We start from the raw sequence: 18,061 nt of genomic DNA, 5'->3' as shown, positions 1-18,061 counted from the left end.
ATAATCGCAAAAGTGCACCTGTACCAGGACAGGGAAAGAATCCTGCACTGGGCCAGGCAAACAAAGACTGGCAATTGGGAAAGACACCAGATCAAGATATATCAAGACATTGGGGCAGGGAGACTTCTGGTGACGGGGATGTGCTGAGTAGTCGCACATCAGTGTTGTTGGCCGAATTTAGCCTGAAATTTGGACTTATTTAACTCCGAAACAAAAATGGCAACCCCCTCCCCCAGAGAGAGATGGAAGACATTCCTAACCAAGAAGCTGATCGCGATGAAGGAAGAGGTGAAAGTGGAGATTGCGGTGGCGTAGGAGCTGGTTGCCATGCAGATGGTGCTCGATGGGATGAGGAAGAAGCTGGAGGCTCAGGGAAGAACGATCCAAGAGCTCGAAAATACATCGACTGACCACAGGGACAGGATTGTCGCACTGGAAGCAGAGATAAAGAGATTGGTGGTGACCCAAGGGAGCCTGAAGGGGAAGGTCGAGGACCAAGAGAACCGGTCCAGGCAACAGAATATTTGAATAGTGGGCCTGCCAGAGGGGATCGGCGGCTGAGACACGACTGGCTATGTGGCCCAGATGCCACTTGGTTGGAAGGGACAGCTTCCCCAAAACACCGGAGATCGACAGGGCCCACAGGTCACTCTGACGAAGCCCAAGGCCGGGGAAAACCAAGGGCGATAATCAGCAATTTGCACAGCTACTAGGATGGGGTGAAGATCTTGCGTTGGGCTCGGCAGGCCAAGGCGAGCAGTTTTGAAGGACACAGAACAAGGATGTAACAGGACATTGGGGCAGACCTGGCAAAGCGCAGGGCCGAGTTTAACCGCGCAAAGCCGGCCCTATAAATGGCGTAGGAAGTTAAAAAGGACCTACAGAGATGGAATGCGCTCCCGCTTTCCCTGGTGGGATGGATACAGACGATCAAGATGAATGTATTGCCCAGGTTCCACTTCCTGTTTAAATCCATACCGATCTTCATCCCCAAGGCCTTTTTCCAAGCAATAGACAAAATCATCATGGCGTTTGTGTATGCATGTGTGAGGAGGGGGAAAGATCCAAGAATCCCTAAAACAACACTGCAAAGGAGAAGAAGCATGGGAGACCTGGCCCTCCCAAACTTGCAATGCTACCACTGGGTAGCCACGGCCGAGAGAGTGAGACGATGGGTAAAGGAACCAAACATGGAATCGGAGAGGCTGGAGGAGTCCTCCTGCACTGGAATGTCCCTCCGAGCCCTCGCCATGACAGCACTTCCAGCATCCCACTGGCAAAACACTCAACCAGCCCAGTGGTGGTAGCAACACTAAGAACTTGAGACAGCACTTTGGTCTAACCAAGGTGTCCACCATGGCCCCCATCTGCAGCAACCACAGATTTCCACCAGCCATGCTTGACGCCACCGGAGACAGGATGGGGGGGAACGCTGACGATAAGAGACTTCTACAGGGGACAAATTTGCTACTCTCGAAGAGCTGAAGGATAGACTGGAAGTACCGAACAGACAGGAACTCCAACATTTGCAAATCAAAAACCTTCTCCGCAAGGAGATGACGAGGTTCCCTCTGGCCTCGAGAGGCACAGCATTGGAGGAGTTACTGGGCGCGGACAGTCTGGGAAAGGGGAACTGCGGGGACATATACGTACAACTTTTAGAAAAGACACGCTCCACATTGGACAGAACAAGGGAGAAATGGAGGGAAGAGTTATGAATGGAAGTAGGGTAGGGTCTCTGGAGCGAAGCACTGAACAGGGCCAACTCCACTTCCTCCTGCGCAAGGCTAAGCCTCGTGCAGCTTAAAGTAGTGCACAGAGCATACCTAGCCAGAACTCGAATGAGCAGGTTCTTCCTGGAGGTGGAGGACAAATGTGAACGGTGCCAGGGAGGCCCGGTCAACCACGCCCACATGTTCTGGGCCTGCCCCAGACTTGTTGGGTTTTGGCAGCCTTCTTTGAGGCAATGTCTAAAGTTGTGGGGATGAGGGTGAAACCAAGCCCGAAAGTGGCAGTCTTTAGGGTATCGGATCAGCCAGAACTCTTCATGGAGAGGGGGCCGACACCCTTGCCTTTGCCTCCCGAATCGCCCGCTGAAGAACCCTGTTCAGCTGGTGATCAGGAGCACCATCCAAAGCTGCAGACTGACTGTCCGACCTAACGGAATTTCTCCACCCGGAGAAATTTAAATTCACCATCCAGGGGTCAGAACAGGTCTTACAGAAGAAGTAGAAGCCATTCACCAACTTGTTCCTTGACCTGTTTGTAGCCAACAGCCAATAGAGCAGGGGAAACAGATGAGACACAGATAGCAAAGGAAAGAGAAGTGGGGCAGGAGGGGGAAAAACCCATAAGAAGACCGTGAAACACAAGGGGCACAGCCGCAAGGGACAGATCCGAGGGCAAACGGAGGACCAGAGGGCGCAGCAACAAGTGGGGAAGGCACAAGCTAGGGCCAACAATAGGCAAGGCAGCTGACCGGCCAAATGGGGCCCACAGCCACCGAAGGCAGACAAAGCAGGCAAATGCAAATATGTATAGCGAGCCTCGTTCCTTTGTACTCTGTTGGATTTTTAATATTCTATTTTCCCTCGTATAATTATAAGCACATTTTGATTGCCTTTGTAAAATATAGCACGTGTAACTCAAAGCTCAAACTGAAATATGTAACAAAATGTGAAAAACAAAAAAAAACATTTTTTTAATAAATTGCAGTGTGAACACTTGACCCTTTTTAATAATTGGTATGTAAACTCAGCCAAGATGGGTTACCTCCAAAATGCCTGCACATTCTAAAATGATTGGAAAATAACACCATGAAAACCATATGCTTCAGGATTAAAGCTACAAATTGGTTTTTTTAAGCTAGAGAAATAACAAGTAAAATATTACAAAAAAAGATTAATTCCCAGGAAGTCTGTGATTCATGGTAAACACTTTTAAAATGTTGCAGAACAGTAAAGATTAAGAAACCTTAGTGGTTCTCTTCAGTACATTTGATTCATATCTACGATGGAAGGTTTTGCATAAGAGCAGAGTCCTACGAAGTTCTCTGGCTTGCATTGTGGTATGGTGTGAAATAGCCCAGCCTTTGTTTCTTTTTAATATAATCTCTCTCCTTTCTTTTCCCCTCCCCAGTCCCCTGGCTATAATCACACTACATTCACCTTCTCCATATACAACTTGGCTGTATGTCAGCATAAATCAGCTCCTCTCATGTTTCTTCTGGGCTGTAACTTAAAATCTGATTAATCCTAAACGTGTTTTAAAATTTTTTATGATCTTTATTATGCCGCAAGTAGGCTTACATTAACACTGCAATGAAATTACTCTGAAAAGCCCCTAGTTGCCACACTCAGGCGCCTGTTCGGGTGCACAGAAGAACTTAGAATGTCCAATTCACCTAAGAAGCACATCTTTTGGGATTTGTGGGAGGAAACTCGGGACTTGTGGCAGGCTTAGTGTCGAGTATATAGGTGGAAGTATAAGCTGTGAGGAAGACACAAATGTTGCAAAGGGATAGACAGATTAAGTAAGTAAGCAACATAGCTTCACGATAAAGGACTGAAATAAGGAAAGATTTCTTCACTCAGAGGATGGTGAATCTTTGAAATTGTCTATCCCAGAGGATTGTGAATGTGCTGTAACTCAATGCATTTAACGCTGAGATATTTATTTGGTCTCACAGAATCAACAAATATGGAAAGTGGAGTTGAGACAAAAGATCAGAATGATCATATTGAATAAAGGAGCAGAATTGTATAATCTACTATTACCCCTATTTCTTATGATTATATGTCAATAGGCGCAGGGTACTATCAAGGTTGAAAAGTGAGAGATAGAACAAAGTAAAATTGAAAGGTAATGGCCACATAATCTCTTGCTTGGGTTTTTAAAGTCTTTGGATTGTGGAACCAATTGATGATGAAATGAGTTGAGTTCCACATTTGAGACCTAAAAAGATCAAGATCTAAGTTTAGAATAGAAGAGAAGTATGTTTTTCATCAGCTTCATTATTGCACAAAATATGTTCTACAAAGTTGGGGAGAATTAGGAAGCAAACTGCTAAATGTTATGACTTTCACATATGTGGCCCATGATTATCATATAGAATCATAGAATTTACAGTGCAGAAGGAGGCCCATTGAGTCTGCACCGGCTCTTGGAAAGAGCACCCGATCCAAGCCCACACCTCCACCTTATCCCCATAACCCAGTAACCCTACTCAACACTAAGGGCAATTTTGGACATTAAGGGCAATTTAGAATTAGAATTAGAACAGTACAGCACAGAACAGGCCCTTCAGCCCTCGATGTTGTGCCGAGCAATGATCACCCTACTCAACCCCACGTGTATTACCCCACGGCCATTAGCATGGCCAGTCCACCTAACCTGCACATCTTTGGACTGTGGGAGGAAACCGGAGGAAACCCACGCACACACGGGGAGAACGTGCAGACTCCGCACAGACAGCAACCCAAGCCGGTAATCGAACCTGGGACCCTGGAGCTGTGAAGCAATTGTGCTAACCACTATGCTACCGTGCTGCCCAAAACATTGGCCTAGCGATCTTGATTTCAACATAGGATGTTGATAGTGGGTAGAGGGGTATGCTTGGAAGAGTGGAGTAATGCCGTAAAAACCTCATTGTAATCTAATACTGATTCAACTTGTAATTTAGTATATTTATAGCAGTGTTTTTCGAGGTGTTTTCAAAGTGGTAGTTCATAATAAACTTTTAATCTATTTTTTTCTGGTTTTCTGAAGGCCCACTTGGATGGCAGTGAGCATTGGCCCAGATATGATTCTCACTCTCCTTGAAGGAATGACCACAATTATTCACTACTGTCTGTTGGATCCTTCCATACAATACCACCAGGTGAGTCACCAGTTCAATGACTGGCATTTTGTAAAAAAAAACTATTAGTGGCACAAAATGGAGAAGAAAATGGGTGCCAGAGACTGTGATTAAAAATGAGGAGGTGAAGAAAAAGATTGGAGTACAAAATGAAGAGGGAAAGAAAATGGCAGTGTTAGAATCGCAGGAAAGGGGATCCTCAATGTTTTTTTTTCTCAATCTTTACTTGCATCTAGACAAAGTTTGAGTACTATATCATTATTTTGCTATCTAACTTAAAATGCTAAAACAGCTCTTTCTGCTGCCCTTTTGGGCACTGAGTAAGTAATCATTTACTTGATGCATCTCTGTTTTGTTTGTGAGCACATTTTTTTAAATTTTTCTATGTTTAATTAGAGATATACTGCATCAAAGATCTTAAACAGTAGGATTATTGAACTTGTTGATCTTTTCTTTCCTTAATGGTATCAGAATCAGAGTGTGACATTTAGTTTGTGACATTACAGAAGCGCTGTGACCTCTGGGAGTGCAGGCTGTGCCATCAGCCACTTCTGGCACTGTCTGTGCGGCACATCCATCTTGAAATGTGTGCTTGTGCAGGCATTTCCAATGCACACTGGAAGCACTAAAAGATGATAACATGATGCAGTGTCATATGCTGATGGTTGTCACCTCCGTCCACCTGAAGCCTCACAGCGCAGAGAGAGCAGCCCGACCGGTAGCCATGTAGGTCAATATTTACCATTCTCGGTCCTTCCGAGTGGGAGCAGGAACAGCAGCAGAATTTCACAAAACGCTTTCCATTGCAGCATCTGGGAGGTCACAGAGGTCATCTACTCTAAAAGAGGGTAATTCTTTGTCGTTTCACTAAGGAAGAACAAGCAGGATGAAAAGGCGAGGGCAATGATATTATTTCTTTTTTTTTAAATTTAGAATGCCCAATTAATTTTTTCAATTAAGGGGCAATTTAGCCTGGCCAATCTACCTAGCCTGCACATCTTTGGGTTGTGGGGGTGAAACCCACGCAAACGACATTTCTGATGGCGCAGAGTAGCAGCAACTGCAGGCATGCGATGCAAGTTCCTTGTCAATGAGGAGAAGTATAGGAACTGTGATGGAGGGAAGAAAAACCTCAAAGTCTGTTCTCGACCGCGTGGTGTTGGTAAAACTTTGTTTAATTCGGAAAAACTGTAACAGGAGAGATGGATTCCGCGACGATCCTGTAGCTCGCAAAAGTCAACTTTGCCTGTCCTCCAAATTACATGCATATATATTTAAAGTTCTTCGGAGTCACAAGCAGGTATTGACGTCACTGAATCATTCAGAACAATACAAAGTGATCAGTATGCATATTTTCTGGTCCCCGTAATGGGGAAACGATTAAAGAATACAATGTTTCCTTACAATCTCATGGGTTTGTGCTTAACATATTTAACTTCTAGAAGAGGTGAGAATGTGTTGGACGATGGATCCCTTAGGCTTACTGGGGCCTCCTGTGTTTCCCTTTTCATATTCAAATGTCTTACAACACCAGGTTAAAGTCCAACAGGTCTGTTACAAACACAGAACAGTACAGCACAGAACAGGCCCTTCGGCCCTCGATGTTGTGCCGAGCAATGATCACCCTACTCAAACCCACGTATCCACCCTATACCCGTAACCCAACAACCCCCCCCATAACCTTACATTTTAGGACACTACGGGCAATTTAGCATGGCCAATCCACCTAACCCGCACATCTTTGGACTGTGGGAGGAAACCGGAGCACCCGGAGGAAACCCACGCACACACGGGGAGGACGTGCAGACTCCGCACAGACAGTGACCCAGCCGGGAATCGAACCTGGGACCCTGGAGCTGTGAAGCATTTATGCTAACCACCATGCTACTGTGCTACTGTGCCCCGGAGCACTGCTCCTTCCTCAGGTGAATCTTCGGCATCTCCACATCATATTCAAATGCTCTGTGAGATGATTAAATAATTTCCAAAGTGGGTGACTTTAACCCCTTGCTTGCTGGTTTTTCCTTGGTATATGTTTATCCCCTTGGTCTGGAGAATTGCAAATGTTATCTCTGTTCCAAAAAGGTTGTAACAATAAGCCCAACATATATAGACCACTCAACTTAAAATCAGTGGTTATAAGCTTCTAGAAAAAAATATGCAGGATAGAATTAATAATCACATGGAAAAATGTGGGTTGATTTGGAAGAGTATGGATTTCTTGAGGAAAACTAACTTGCTGGCCACAGGAAGCACTCAGCAGAGTGAACAGCCAGGAACCTGTAAGTAGCACCAAAGGTGTATGTGTAAAAGACAGACTGCAGCAATGGTGATCTGAGCCCGGTCCCCTGAGCCAATGGGCTTGGTACCAAGTCACTCCACAATACTGCTCCCCCCTGCCTGGGCAGCCACAACCCAGCAAACCTGACAACGTTTGAGGGGTTTCAGTGTTTTTTTAGGCTCCCGCTCCTTCTCTGCAGCCTGGGCACCCAGGCCTTGCTAATCGATATTTGCACTAATTCTCGTCCGTAAGTCTTTCACCTAAGAGGGTTGGAGCATCACAGAAGGGTGAAGCATGAGGTGTCCAAGCCGTTAATGATATTAAAATCTCGGTGGCGCAGTGGTTAGCACTACTGTCTCACGGCACCGAGGACCCGGGCCCAATCCCGGCCACAGGTCACTGTCCGTGTGGAGTTTGCACATTCTCCCCGTGTCTGCGTGGGTCTCACCCCCACAACCCAAAGATGTGCAATGCAAAAGGATTGGCTGCGCTAAATGGTCCCTTAATTTGAGAAAAAAAAAGAATTGGATACTCTTCATAAAAAAAAATGTTTTAAATGGTTTTAAAATCCATGCAAATAATGATTTTGCATCGATCCTCCGGCACGGGTCACAAACTTCGATATTGCTGCCAGCGAGGGTCCACACATGGTGTCGGAACTGGCACGCTTTGATATCGCTGCCAGCGAGGTTCCACACATGGTGTCGGAACTGGCACGCTTTGATATCGCTGCCAGCGAGGGTCCACACATGGTGTTGGAACTGGCACGGGCGTGAACCTCAATTTTTGGATTACCTGCATTTCATTTCATTTCATTTCATTCTCCAACCAATCTCGATTCGCATTTCCGAAGCCGCAAAGTGGAGAATCCAGCCCCAGGTGTTGGTAAGGGAACACCTGGGTAATACTAAATTGGAGAAAAGTGCTGTGCTGGAAAATGTAAACCAACTGGCAGAATGATCAAATAAACGCAAATTGTATACATAGCAAAAGCTTTGGCTCAAAGAATTACAAGCCTAATTGCTGAATATGTGGGTGGCGTGCTGGCACAGTGGTTAGCACTGTTACCTCATTGCGGCAGGGGCCCGGATTCATTTCCAGCCTTGGGCAACTGTCTGCGTGGCGTTTGCACTTCTTTCTCCGTGTCTGCGGGGGTTTCCTCCGGGTGCTCTGGTTTCCTCCCATAGTCCAGAGATGTGCAGGTTAGGTGGATTGGCCATGTTAAATTGCCCTTAGTGTCCAAAGGGTAGGTGGGGTTATGTGGATAGGGTGTGGGAGTGGGCCTAGGTAAAGCGCTTTGTCGGAGGGATGGTGCATAGTCCATGGACCAATTGGCCTCCTTCTGTACTATAAGGATTCTATGATATTTCTAGATAAAAAATGTTCAGGAAAGAAAGGAGGAGGTTCGGCAGAATGAATTGAGGGTAATATTACAGTGCTGGATTGTATCATAAGGTTTAGATTAGTAATTTGAAAGTTAAAAGCAATCGTAAACTTAAAGTCTAAGTTGGAAGAGGGAAAATTTCAATGGGATGAGAAAGATCCATGCAGGATAAATTGGACCAAAGACTAACAGGAAGAACTGTAAAGCAACAATGGGTGATGTTTCAAGTACAGGCTCCGGTGCATTCCAGCTGGGCTCCTTACACAGGGGACATTGGGCAGTGATGGGGCTAGGGGAGAAGGTAAACAATGGCTGGGAGAGGGGGGGAATTGTCGAAGGCAGAGGAATGATTAAGGGTGAGGAAACTGAACCTCAACATAAAAGATAGGAATGCAGACAGTAGAGGGAGTAATGGGAGCAGATCTCTATGAATTGGAGGGGAAGCACACACTCGGGTATACGAGGTGGAGGGGGTATTGTAGTTTCGCACAAGAGGGCAAGACTTTTACAAAGACTTATAGAGGTGGGAGAGGGAAAAAGGGGAATGGATTGCACATGAGGAATTGTACAGAAACTCATGGAAAGTGTGGGGGAGGAAGGACACTGTTGTTAGCAGCCAGGAAGGAATGGTGAAACAAAGAGAAAGACAGTCATAATCCCTGACCTGGGGCAAAGTAGTCAGGGTACCAGAGTGACGTCAGTGTGCCAAATAGTTAGGGTGCCAGAATCAAGTCTGTACTGGGGCTTTATGGATGATGCTACAGGAATTTGCATGGCATGCCCATTGTAGTCCAGCTCCAAGCAGGGCCAGTGGCTGTGTGCTCAATTGGGAAAAGATGCAACTTGGTTGCAGAGTGTGGCCATGGCCTTAATGTTGCTAACCATGATCTTTTCTGTCCTGGTACTGGCTGCAGATGGGATGGTCAGGGTTCGGGGAGGCATCTGTAGCCGTGTAAGAGATAATACAGAGGGAGTATGTGAAACTTTCCTGGGACGGATCTCAGCCCCAAGATGGAGAGGGGTGAGTTCCACGTAGGCAGAGGGTCATTTACAGTTATGGGTTCAGGTGGGAGGGTTGAAATATTGGCCACAACGACGATGGGATCCAGATTTGGGAGAGGCTGAAGAAAAGCAGGAAGCATCTCTACTTGCACATCTGAGGAGTTCCAGGATGATTGGAGAAACAGTGGCAATCACAGAGAGAAGGTCAAAGCTAGTCTCAAAGTAAATTCTGAGCACTACCATCTTGTAAAGTTGAAGTTATGGCACAGTCAGAAACAAAACTAGAAATGAATGCGGATCAAAGGAGTCTGAGTCAGTGTGGAAGGAGCCCCAGGCTTTACTAGAGGCTCCAATTCATGGGCAGCCTCAACCTGCTTGCACGCAAAACATTAAAATGAAGTCCAAGATGAGGGAAAAGTGGGAGGTCTCCTAGAGAAAGTTCCATTGGAAGCCATAGCCATTTTTTGCACATTAATAAGAGACTGCAGGAGTCATGGGCTTTCACAATACATTCCATTTCAACATCAACACACAGAAATGTGAAAAGTGAGAATTTAGGCAATTGTTAAGGAGGCACAGGTCAGATCATCAATGAAAGCCTCTAATCTGCTTTCTCCAATAGGTATATGTAACAGGCCCAAAGGCATCCAGTCATAACTCATGTGCAAGTTAACATTAATCAGACCTGCTAGATCTGAGATTAGAGGAGTGAGTTTGTTAGCGTGGCACATGTTATTAATGCACCCAGACCATTTGGAACCTCTGTGATGGAGATGTTAAGTATCAGGGTTGGAATCTTGGCCACCTCACTCTGAGTTAACACCTCAGCTACAGAGCTGTACTAGAGACAAGGCTTGTAGTGAAGACGTAGCTCCAGACCATGACTGCCATTTTGTTTGCGAGTGGGAGCATTACTATTTTTCTCCATTCTTGGGCCTCAACAGTGGCTCATGCCACCTGTGTAGTCCTCTGAGTGCTTCAAATGAAAGGGTCAGTGAAGTCATCGTCTTTATTAGTGTCACAATTAGGCTTACATTAACACTGCAATGAAGTTACTGTGAAAATCCCCTTGTTACCACATTCCAGCATCTGTTCGGTTACACAGAGGGAGAATTCAGAATGTCCAATTCACCTAACAAGCACGTCTTTCAGGATTTATGGGAGGAAACCGGGGCACCCAGAAGAAACCCACACAGATACAGGGAGAACGTGCAGACTCCGCACAGACAGTGACCCAAGCCAGGACCCTGGCGCTGTGAAGAAACAGTGCTACCCACTATGCTATCGTGCCGCCTGATGTGCTGCACTAAATTACGTAGCTCCACACGATTTATCAGCAAGCAGACCACTGGCATTCTGAAGATGTACTTCTAATGGTTGGATCTCTCAGTTAGGGCTCTGCAGTACACTTCAGAGACAGTCTCCAGCACTTCAAATTAGAGGGGATCCCTTTCCAGAGGGAGAAATGGAAGTGGCTGAGAGCTCCTCAGATGAAGAGCAGAAGGACCATGAACCTGAAGAGAAAGATAAGGGTCAAATTCTACTTAACGATGCCCGTCCCACATTGATAACCACAAGATTCCAGAAGGAGTAAAGTGCAGCAATGGGAGACGGCTCATTCCCCCTGTCCCTTAGTGCCATGCCAGTGCACTGGAAGGGACATTCAACCAGCCACATCTCAGCAGGTTCTGCATTCGGACTTGTATCTTCAAGCCTCATGATTTGCCAGGCCAAGATCTCTGAAAAGGTGAGCAGTGAACTCTGTAAACGTGGGAGATGAAAGTTGACACAACAGCGCAAACAGTCAAAGAGCCTGATGCAGTCATTGCCACCTTAATGAGAAACTACAGTAGACACTGAGATAAGGGCATGGTTGGAAATTTCATCATGGCATTAGTTCTTGTGCTTTGGCAATACAACTGAGGAGACACTCCTGCAGCTCTCACACAGTGTTGTCACCCAAGCAATAAAGGTTGCAAATGCATTTAGCATACACTTCCCATAAAGATTCTGACACATCTCCCTGAATTTACACAAGGTTCCAGTAACTAGCTTTAGTGAGGTTGGTGTCACATGAATGAGGCTCATACAGGGAGGCAATGACTGAGTCGAAGGATTGCTCATCATTTGTAAAAGAGGGCATGAATATGCATTCAAATGATGAAACCAAATCATTCTCATTGACATTAAATGTATTTAAAGTAAAAAGATTGAACTTCGTGAGCCAGAATTGATGTTAATATTTATTAATATTCCTAACCCTACCACTACTGCAGCTGTATCGAACCTTAGTTCGGCCACACTTGGAATATAGTGTTCAATTCTGTTCGCCACGCTACCAGAAGGATGTGGAGGCTTTGGAGAAGATGTTTACCAGAATGTTGCCTGGTATGGAGGGGATTAGCTATGAAGAGAGATTGGATAAACTCAGTTTGTTTCCACTGGAACGACGGAGGTTGAGGAGCGACCTGGTAGAAGTCTACAAAATTATGAGGGGCATAGACGGAGTGGATAATCAGAAGCTTTTCCCCAGGGTTGAAGAGTCAATTACTAGGGGCATAGGTGTAAGGTGCAAGGGAGAAGGTTCAGAGGAGATGTGCGAAGGAAGTTTTTTTACACAGAGGGTAGTGGGTGCCTGGGACGTGCTGCCGGAGGAGGTGATGAAAGCAGGGACGATTGTGATGTTTAAGGGGCATCCTGACAAATACATGAATTGGATTTGAATAGAGGGATACAGACCCCGGAAGTGTCGAAGGTTTTAGGATAGTATCATGGGAATGTCCCTTGAAGAACTGTTTGTCTTTTCAAATGGCTGCAGTAATGTCATTGTGTGGGTGGAGCTGGACTGTAGCTCTAGTTTTTACTTTCGTTTAGAGCTGGAAGCTGTTTGTGGCTCTGAGCTTTAGTTTTGGATTAGACAGTTGTAAGCTGCATTCAGACAAAAGAAGGCTTCCCTAGTCTCTCTGCATGTTAAAAATGGTGTCTCCAGATCACTTGATAACTTCAAAGTAATACCTGTTTTGTGTAAGGAATTCAAACTTACTGTTTTGTGGAAAAAAGGGTGTTTTGGTTTATGGATGTTGTTACTTGATTGAAATAGTAAACGGAAATTATTAAGGTTAAAATTTAGAGTTCTGCAGCTGTGGGGTATTTAGGTTTGTAGTTGATAAAAATACTTACTGTGTGTGTTTATAGAAATGTTAACTTAATTCGTAGAATAAACTTTGTTTTTGATTAAAAGTGCTTGAGGTCTCTATTGCATACCACCTGAAGAATAGGCCCTTGTGCTCCACATAACCAAAATCAATAAACAGTTGTCGGTCAGATGAACTCCATGATATACTTTGATGTTCTCTAAACACTGGCCCATAACATTAGACAGCATGGTCGGCCCTGGCTTGGAGTGCCGAAGGGCCTGTTGTTCTTTGCTACACCTAGGTGCAGCCCTGACATCCCCAGAGCCTGCTGACTGCTACGCCTTGTTGTCTGTGATGACCTTAGTGGATGTCTTCTAGTGGCCTGGAATGCCCGGACCTGTGGAGGGTCTCCTGCACCGTGGAAGATGCTCCCTCCTCGGCCTGACCAGCTAGATTAAATACGGTCACTGGTAGAGGGGATTCAGACCGGCCAGACAAGTATGGAATGGCCTGAATGGAGGACCCTGGGGTGTTCGGCTGAGTCTCCACCTCCCTGTCAGTGCCAGAGGGCCCTTCCCTGACTTCTTGAGGAGGGGCAGCGAGAGGGAAGTTGAGGTGCGCTACCTCCCCTCGCTCACCAATGATTGATCCCACCAATGCCGATAGGCATGGTGCACAGTTCCAAGCACAAATCCAGCAAAACAGGAAAGGCAGTGGCATAGTGGTATTGTCACTGAACCAGTAATCCAGCGGCCCAGATTCATGCTCTGGGGACCAGTTTCAAATCCCACCAGGGCAGATGGTGAAATTTGAATTCAATAAAAATCTGGAATTAAAAGTCTAATGATGACCATGAAACCATTGTAGATTGTCATAAAAACCCATCTGGCTCACAAATGTCCTTTAGGGCAGGAAATCTGGCATCCTTACCTGGTCTGGCCTACATGTGACTCCAGATCCACTGCAATGTGGTTGACACTTAATTGCTCTCGGGGATGAGCAGTAAATGCTGACCCAGCCAGCGATGCCCACATCCCATGGATGAATTTTTTAAAAAGACTGGACTTAAGGCATTTTTAACCCTTCACATGATGACCTCGAGGCGCTAGATGTCAGAACACGAGATGATACAGAGTGAGGACGGACTTCTCCATCCTTCGCTCTAGTCTTCTGTCATGTGAGAGTACCTTTAAGAAATAGAATTAGAATTAGAACAGTACAGCACAGAACAGGCCCTTCGGCCCTCAATGTTGTGCCGAGCAAAGATCACCCTACTCAAACCCACGTATCCACCCTATACCCGTAACCCAACAACCCCCCTTAACCTTACTTTTTTTTAGGACACTACGGGCAATTTAGCATGGCCAATCCACCTAACCTGCACATCTTTGGACTGTGGGAGGAAACCGGAGCACCCGGAGTAAACCCACGCACACACGGGGAGGACGTGCAGACTCCGCACAGACAGTGACCCAGCCGGGAATCGAACCTGGGACCCTGGAGCTGTGAAGCATTTATGCTAACCACCATGCTACCATGCTGCCCAAATGGGTGCTTAAGAAATGTACCTTCGTTCACATCTGTCCTCCACTTCCGGGAAGAACCTACTCATATGGTTTCTCGTTAAGTGGGCTCTATGTACCACTTTTAGTTGCGTCAGGCTGAGCCTTGCGCACGTGGAGGTGGAGTTGACCCTATGCAGTGCTTCGCTCCAGATCTCAATCCCCAGGTCATCCTCCCATTTCTTTCTTGTTGGGTCCAGTACGGTATCGTCCCTTTCTACCAGTCGGTCATACATGTCGCTACAGTTCCCTTTCTCTAGGATACTTGCGTCCAGTAGGTCTTCCAGTAGTGGCGGTTGTGGGTACGTCCTTGTCTCCTTTCATAAGAGGTTTTTGAGCTGCAGATACCGTAGCTCGTTCCCCCTGGCTAGCCGAAATTTCTCTGTCAGTTCGTCCAGTGTTGGATTTCCTGCCGTCCGTGTATAGGTCCCTGACTGTCAGTGTCCCTCCGTCCTGCCTCCACCTATTGAAGGTGGCGTCAGTCAGTGCTGGTGTGAACCTATGGTTGTTGCAGATGGGAGCCTTGTCCGACATTTTGGTCAGGCCAAATTGCTGCCACAGTTGGTTCCAGGATTGGAGGGTGGCTGTTGCCACTGGGCTGCTGGAGTGTTTTTTGGGTGGGGATGGGAGTGCTGCCGTGGCGAGGGCCCGGAGGGAGGTCCCCATGCAGGAGGCCTCCTCCGCACGCACCCACTCGGCCTCTGGCTCCTGGATCCATCCCCTTACTCGCTCGGCTATTGCCACCCAGTGGTAGAATTGTAGGTTTGGGAGGGCTAGCCCCCCCTAGATTTCGTTTTTTGTAGGACCTTCGTTGGTGCCAAAGAGGCCCGGCCAACCACGCCCACATGTTCTGGTCTTGCCCCAGACTTGTGGCGTACTGGACAGCCTTCTTCGAGGTTATGTCCAAAGTGGTGGGGATGAGGGTGGAGCCATGCCCGATAGTGGCGGTCTTCGGGGTTTCAGACCAGCCAGATCTATTCCTGGGGAGGAGGGCGGACGCCCTTGCCTTTGCCTCCCTGATTGCCCACCATAGAATTCTGTTTGGCTGGCGGTCAGCAGCATCACCCAGAGCTGCAGACTGGCTGTCCGACCTCTCGGAATCTCTCCAAATGGAGAAAATCAAATTAGCCATCCGAGGGTCAGACGACGGCTTCCACAGAACGTGGGAGCCATTCATGCAATTGTTCCGGGACCTGTTTGTGGCCAACGAACAAGAGGAAGAATAGTCGGGTGGCCAAGAATCAGGGGAAAATGGACGGGAATCGGGGGAAGGTAGCCCGGGGGGGGGGGGGGGGGGGGGGGGGGCTTATGGTTTAATGCTTATTTCTTTTTCTTAATTTATTGTTTTTGTATTGGAGGGGTTACTGTTTTTCTCTGCTGTGATAAAAGTTGTTGTTGAAAACTTGAATAAAAATTATTCCCAAAAAAAAGGAAGGACAAAGCCGCAAGCGACAGTCTGATGGCTAGCTAAGGCCCAAAACCAAATTGTAAATAAATGCCTTGAAACATGTGCCTCGGCCATGTTGGGGAATGTAAAATATGTATGCCGGTTAAAGGGGGTGGCCACAGTTGTTATTATGAAGATACTTACCTGTAAATATACATTTTAATTTTTGCGTGTTTGTTTTCTAATAATTTGTAATTTGTTGGATATAATATATGAAAACTCAATAAAAAACATTTCCAAAAAAAAAGAAATGTACCTTCAAGAAATGGGTGTTTATCAGTGATGTCAGAGTGGAGGTGGAGCTGGGCTGTCTGTCTGCTTTTACTTTCGTTTTAGGCCATTTGCTGCAGGGTGTGTTTTAGTTTTGTTTTCAGTGTTGGAGCTGAAGCCAGACAAAGCAGGTGTACTGCTGTTCTCTCTGCCATGAAAATAATATCTCTTGATCATTTGGTGAATTCAGAATTATAAATGTTTTCAGCAGTGAATGTAAACCTAATGTGCTTCTGTTAAAAGGTGTTTCTTTTGTCTTCTGGATGTTGTTTGGGAAGTTATTAAGGATTACTGAGTGTTGTATTCTTTGGGGGTTGTATTTGAATTGATGCTTGCTAAGATGTTCACTATGTTTTAAAAAGGTTAACTTGAGTTCATAGAATAAACATTGGTTTGCTTTTAAAAAATACTTTTCGATTTCTGCTGTACCACATCTGTAGAGTGGGCCGTGTGCTCCCCATACCTCAATCTATTAAAAGTTGTGGGTCAGGTGAAATCCATGGTACACTTTTGGGATTCTCTAAATCCTGGTCCATAACACTTTTGAGTGACTAGCACATCTTTACCTGATGTTGCAGAATTATAGAATCCCTCCAGTACAGGAAGGATACCATTTGGCCCATCAAGCCTGCAACAACCATTAGAAAGATCACCCTACCTATGCCCACTCCCCCACCCTATCCCTGTGACCCCACCTAGCCTTTGGATCCTAAGGCGCAATTTAGCATGGCCAATCCACCTAACCACACATCTTTGGACTGTGGGAGGAAACCGGAGCACCCGGAGGAAACCAACGCAGACACTGGGAGAATGTGCAAACTCCACATACAGTCACCCAAGGCTGGAATTGAAACCAGATCTCTTGCACTGTGAGGCAGCAGTGCTAACCATCGTGCCGCCACATGTTGTTGAAACTTCAACATTGTTTTGGCCTGATATCCAACAGACCTCTTGAGTTCCAAAGACTTGGCCTGTCACTGTCTCTGACTGTCCTGGAGACGTGCTGCGGTATTCTCCAGACGGTGATCCCGAGCCTAATCTAAAACTATGATCCGCTGAGGTGTCTATCTCTTCACTAGCAGAGAGTGTGGTGAATGCAGTGACAGATCTTCTCGGCATTGCTCCTTGGCACCTTCATCTGAGGGGTTAGTTCGCCATCCTGGTGTGTCTGGATCTGCTGGTTTCTGTAAAAAAGAGAAGACCAAGGTAGTTTATTGGCAAGCAGAATACAGGATTGCATGTCACTCACTGTTAATGGCAGGATGTGGCGAACTCCTAAATAAAAGAAAATTACTGTGGATGCTGGAATCTGAAACGAAAGAGAAAATACTGGAAAATCTCAGCAGGTCTGGCAGCATCTGTAGGGAGAGAAAAGAGCTAACGTTTCGAGTCCAATGATTATTTGTCAAAAATATGATGAACTCATGGAGGTCTCATCCATACCAGGTTACTGGGAGAAGCTGATCTGGCCTTCCTCGCAGGAGTGGTCCTTATCGTCCCCAGCCAGCTCAGTGGCAACCTCCTCCAATCTGATGAGCTCCATATTGTTAGCCTCCCCTCTTCCTATCTGGGATTTCTCCTTCATGTTGTGGGCAAGCTTGCCCTGCATGAAGAGAAAGGTATGGAATATGATGAGAAGGGATGGAGCAGAGGTTGGTAGCATACCTCCTGTTTATGGTGAGCCATATACAATCAGGGCTGAGGATTGAATTTGAGCAGCATGATAGATAGTGATGTGCAAGTATACACGAGGCAAGCAGTGCTGTTATGTAGCCCCTGCTAATATTGCATGAGATTCCTGAACAGTGTGGCCCTTTTTGAGTGCATGATGCCATGACGAGAGTTTAATACTGGAGGCAGGTGATGCTGGCAAATGGGTGAGATCACTCCTCCTGCTCCTACACTGGATTATGTTGTGGGGGCATTTGCCAGCCGTGCTGACCTGCTCTGCTATTGCCTCCAAGGGCAGAGAGGTGAGGCTGGTGTGCTTTCTTGAACCATCCCTTGGTTACAGCATGTCCCGGCGAAACACATTCCCCTGAGTAAAGCCTGGAGGGAGTTGTAGCTAAGCCTGGGCACAACCTTCTTGTGTGCAGCCATCTCGATGCATCTCCTGAAGG

At 46.4% G+C, this 18,061-nt stretch overlaps 1 protein-coding gene across 8 annotated transcripts in view; it reads left to right on the top strand.

Moving 5' to 3' along the window:
* Positions 1-18,061, top strand: part of dop1a (DOP1 leucine zipper like protein A) — a 283,413-nt gene that overhangs the window by 171,072 nt on the left and 94,280 nt on the right. For all 8 annotated transcript variants that reach the window (XM_038802463.1, XM_038802473.1, XM_038802504.1 and 5 more), the window contains one exon: positions 4,768-4,879. In XM_038802463.1, the coding sequence (XP_038658391.1) occupies positions 4,768-4,879 (112 nt within the window). The remainder of the gene's footprint in view (positions 1-4,767; positions 4,880-18,061) is intronic.

The sequence above is a fragment of the Scyliorhinus canicula genome, chromosome 1 (assembly GCF_902713615.1).
Source record: "Scyliorhinus canicula chromosome 1, sScyCan1.1, whole genome shotgun sequence".
NCBI lineage: Eukaryota > Metazoa > Chordata > Chondrichthyes > Carcharhiniformes > Scyliorhinidae > Scyliorhinus > Scyliorhinus canicula.
The sequence above is the reverse complement of the archived record's forward strand: the minus strand, read 5'-3'. Positions and strand labels throughout refer to the sequence as shown.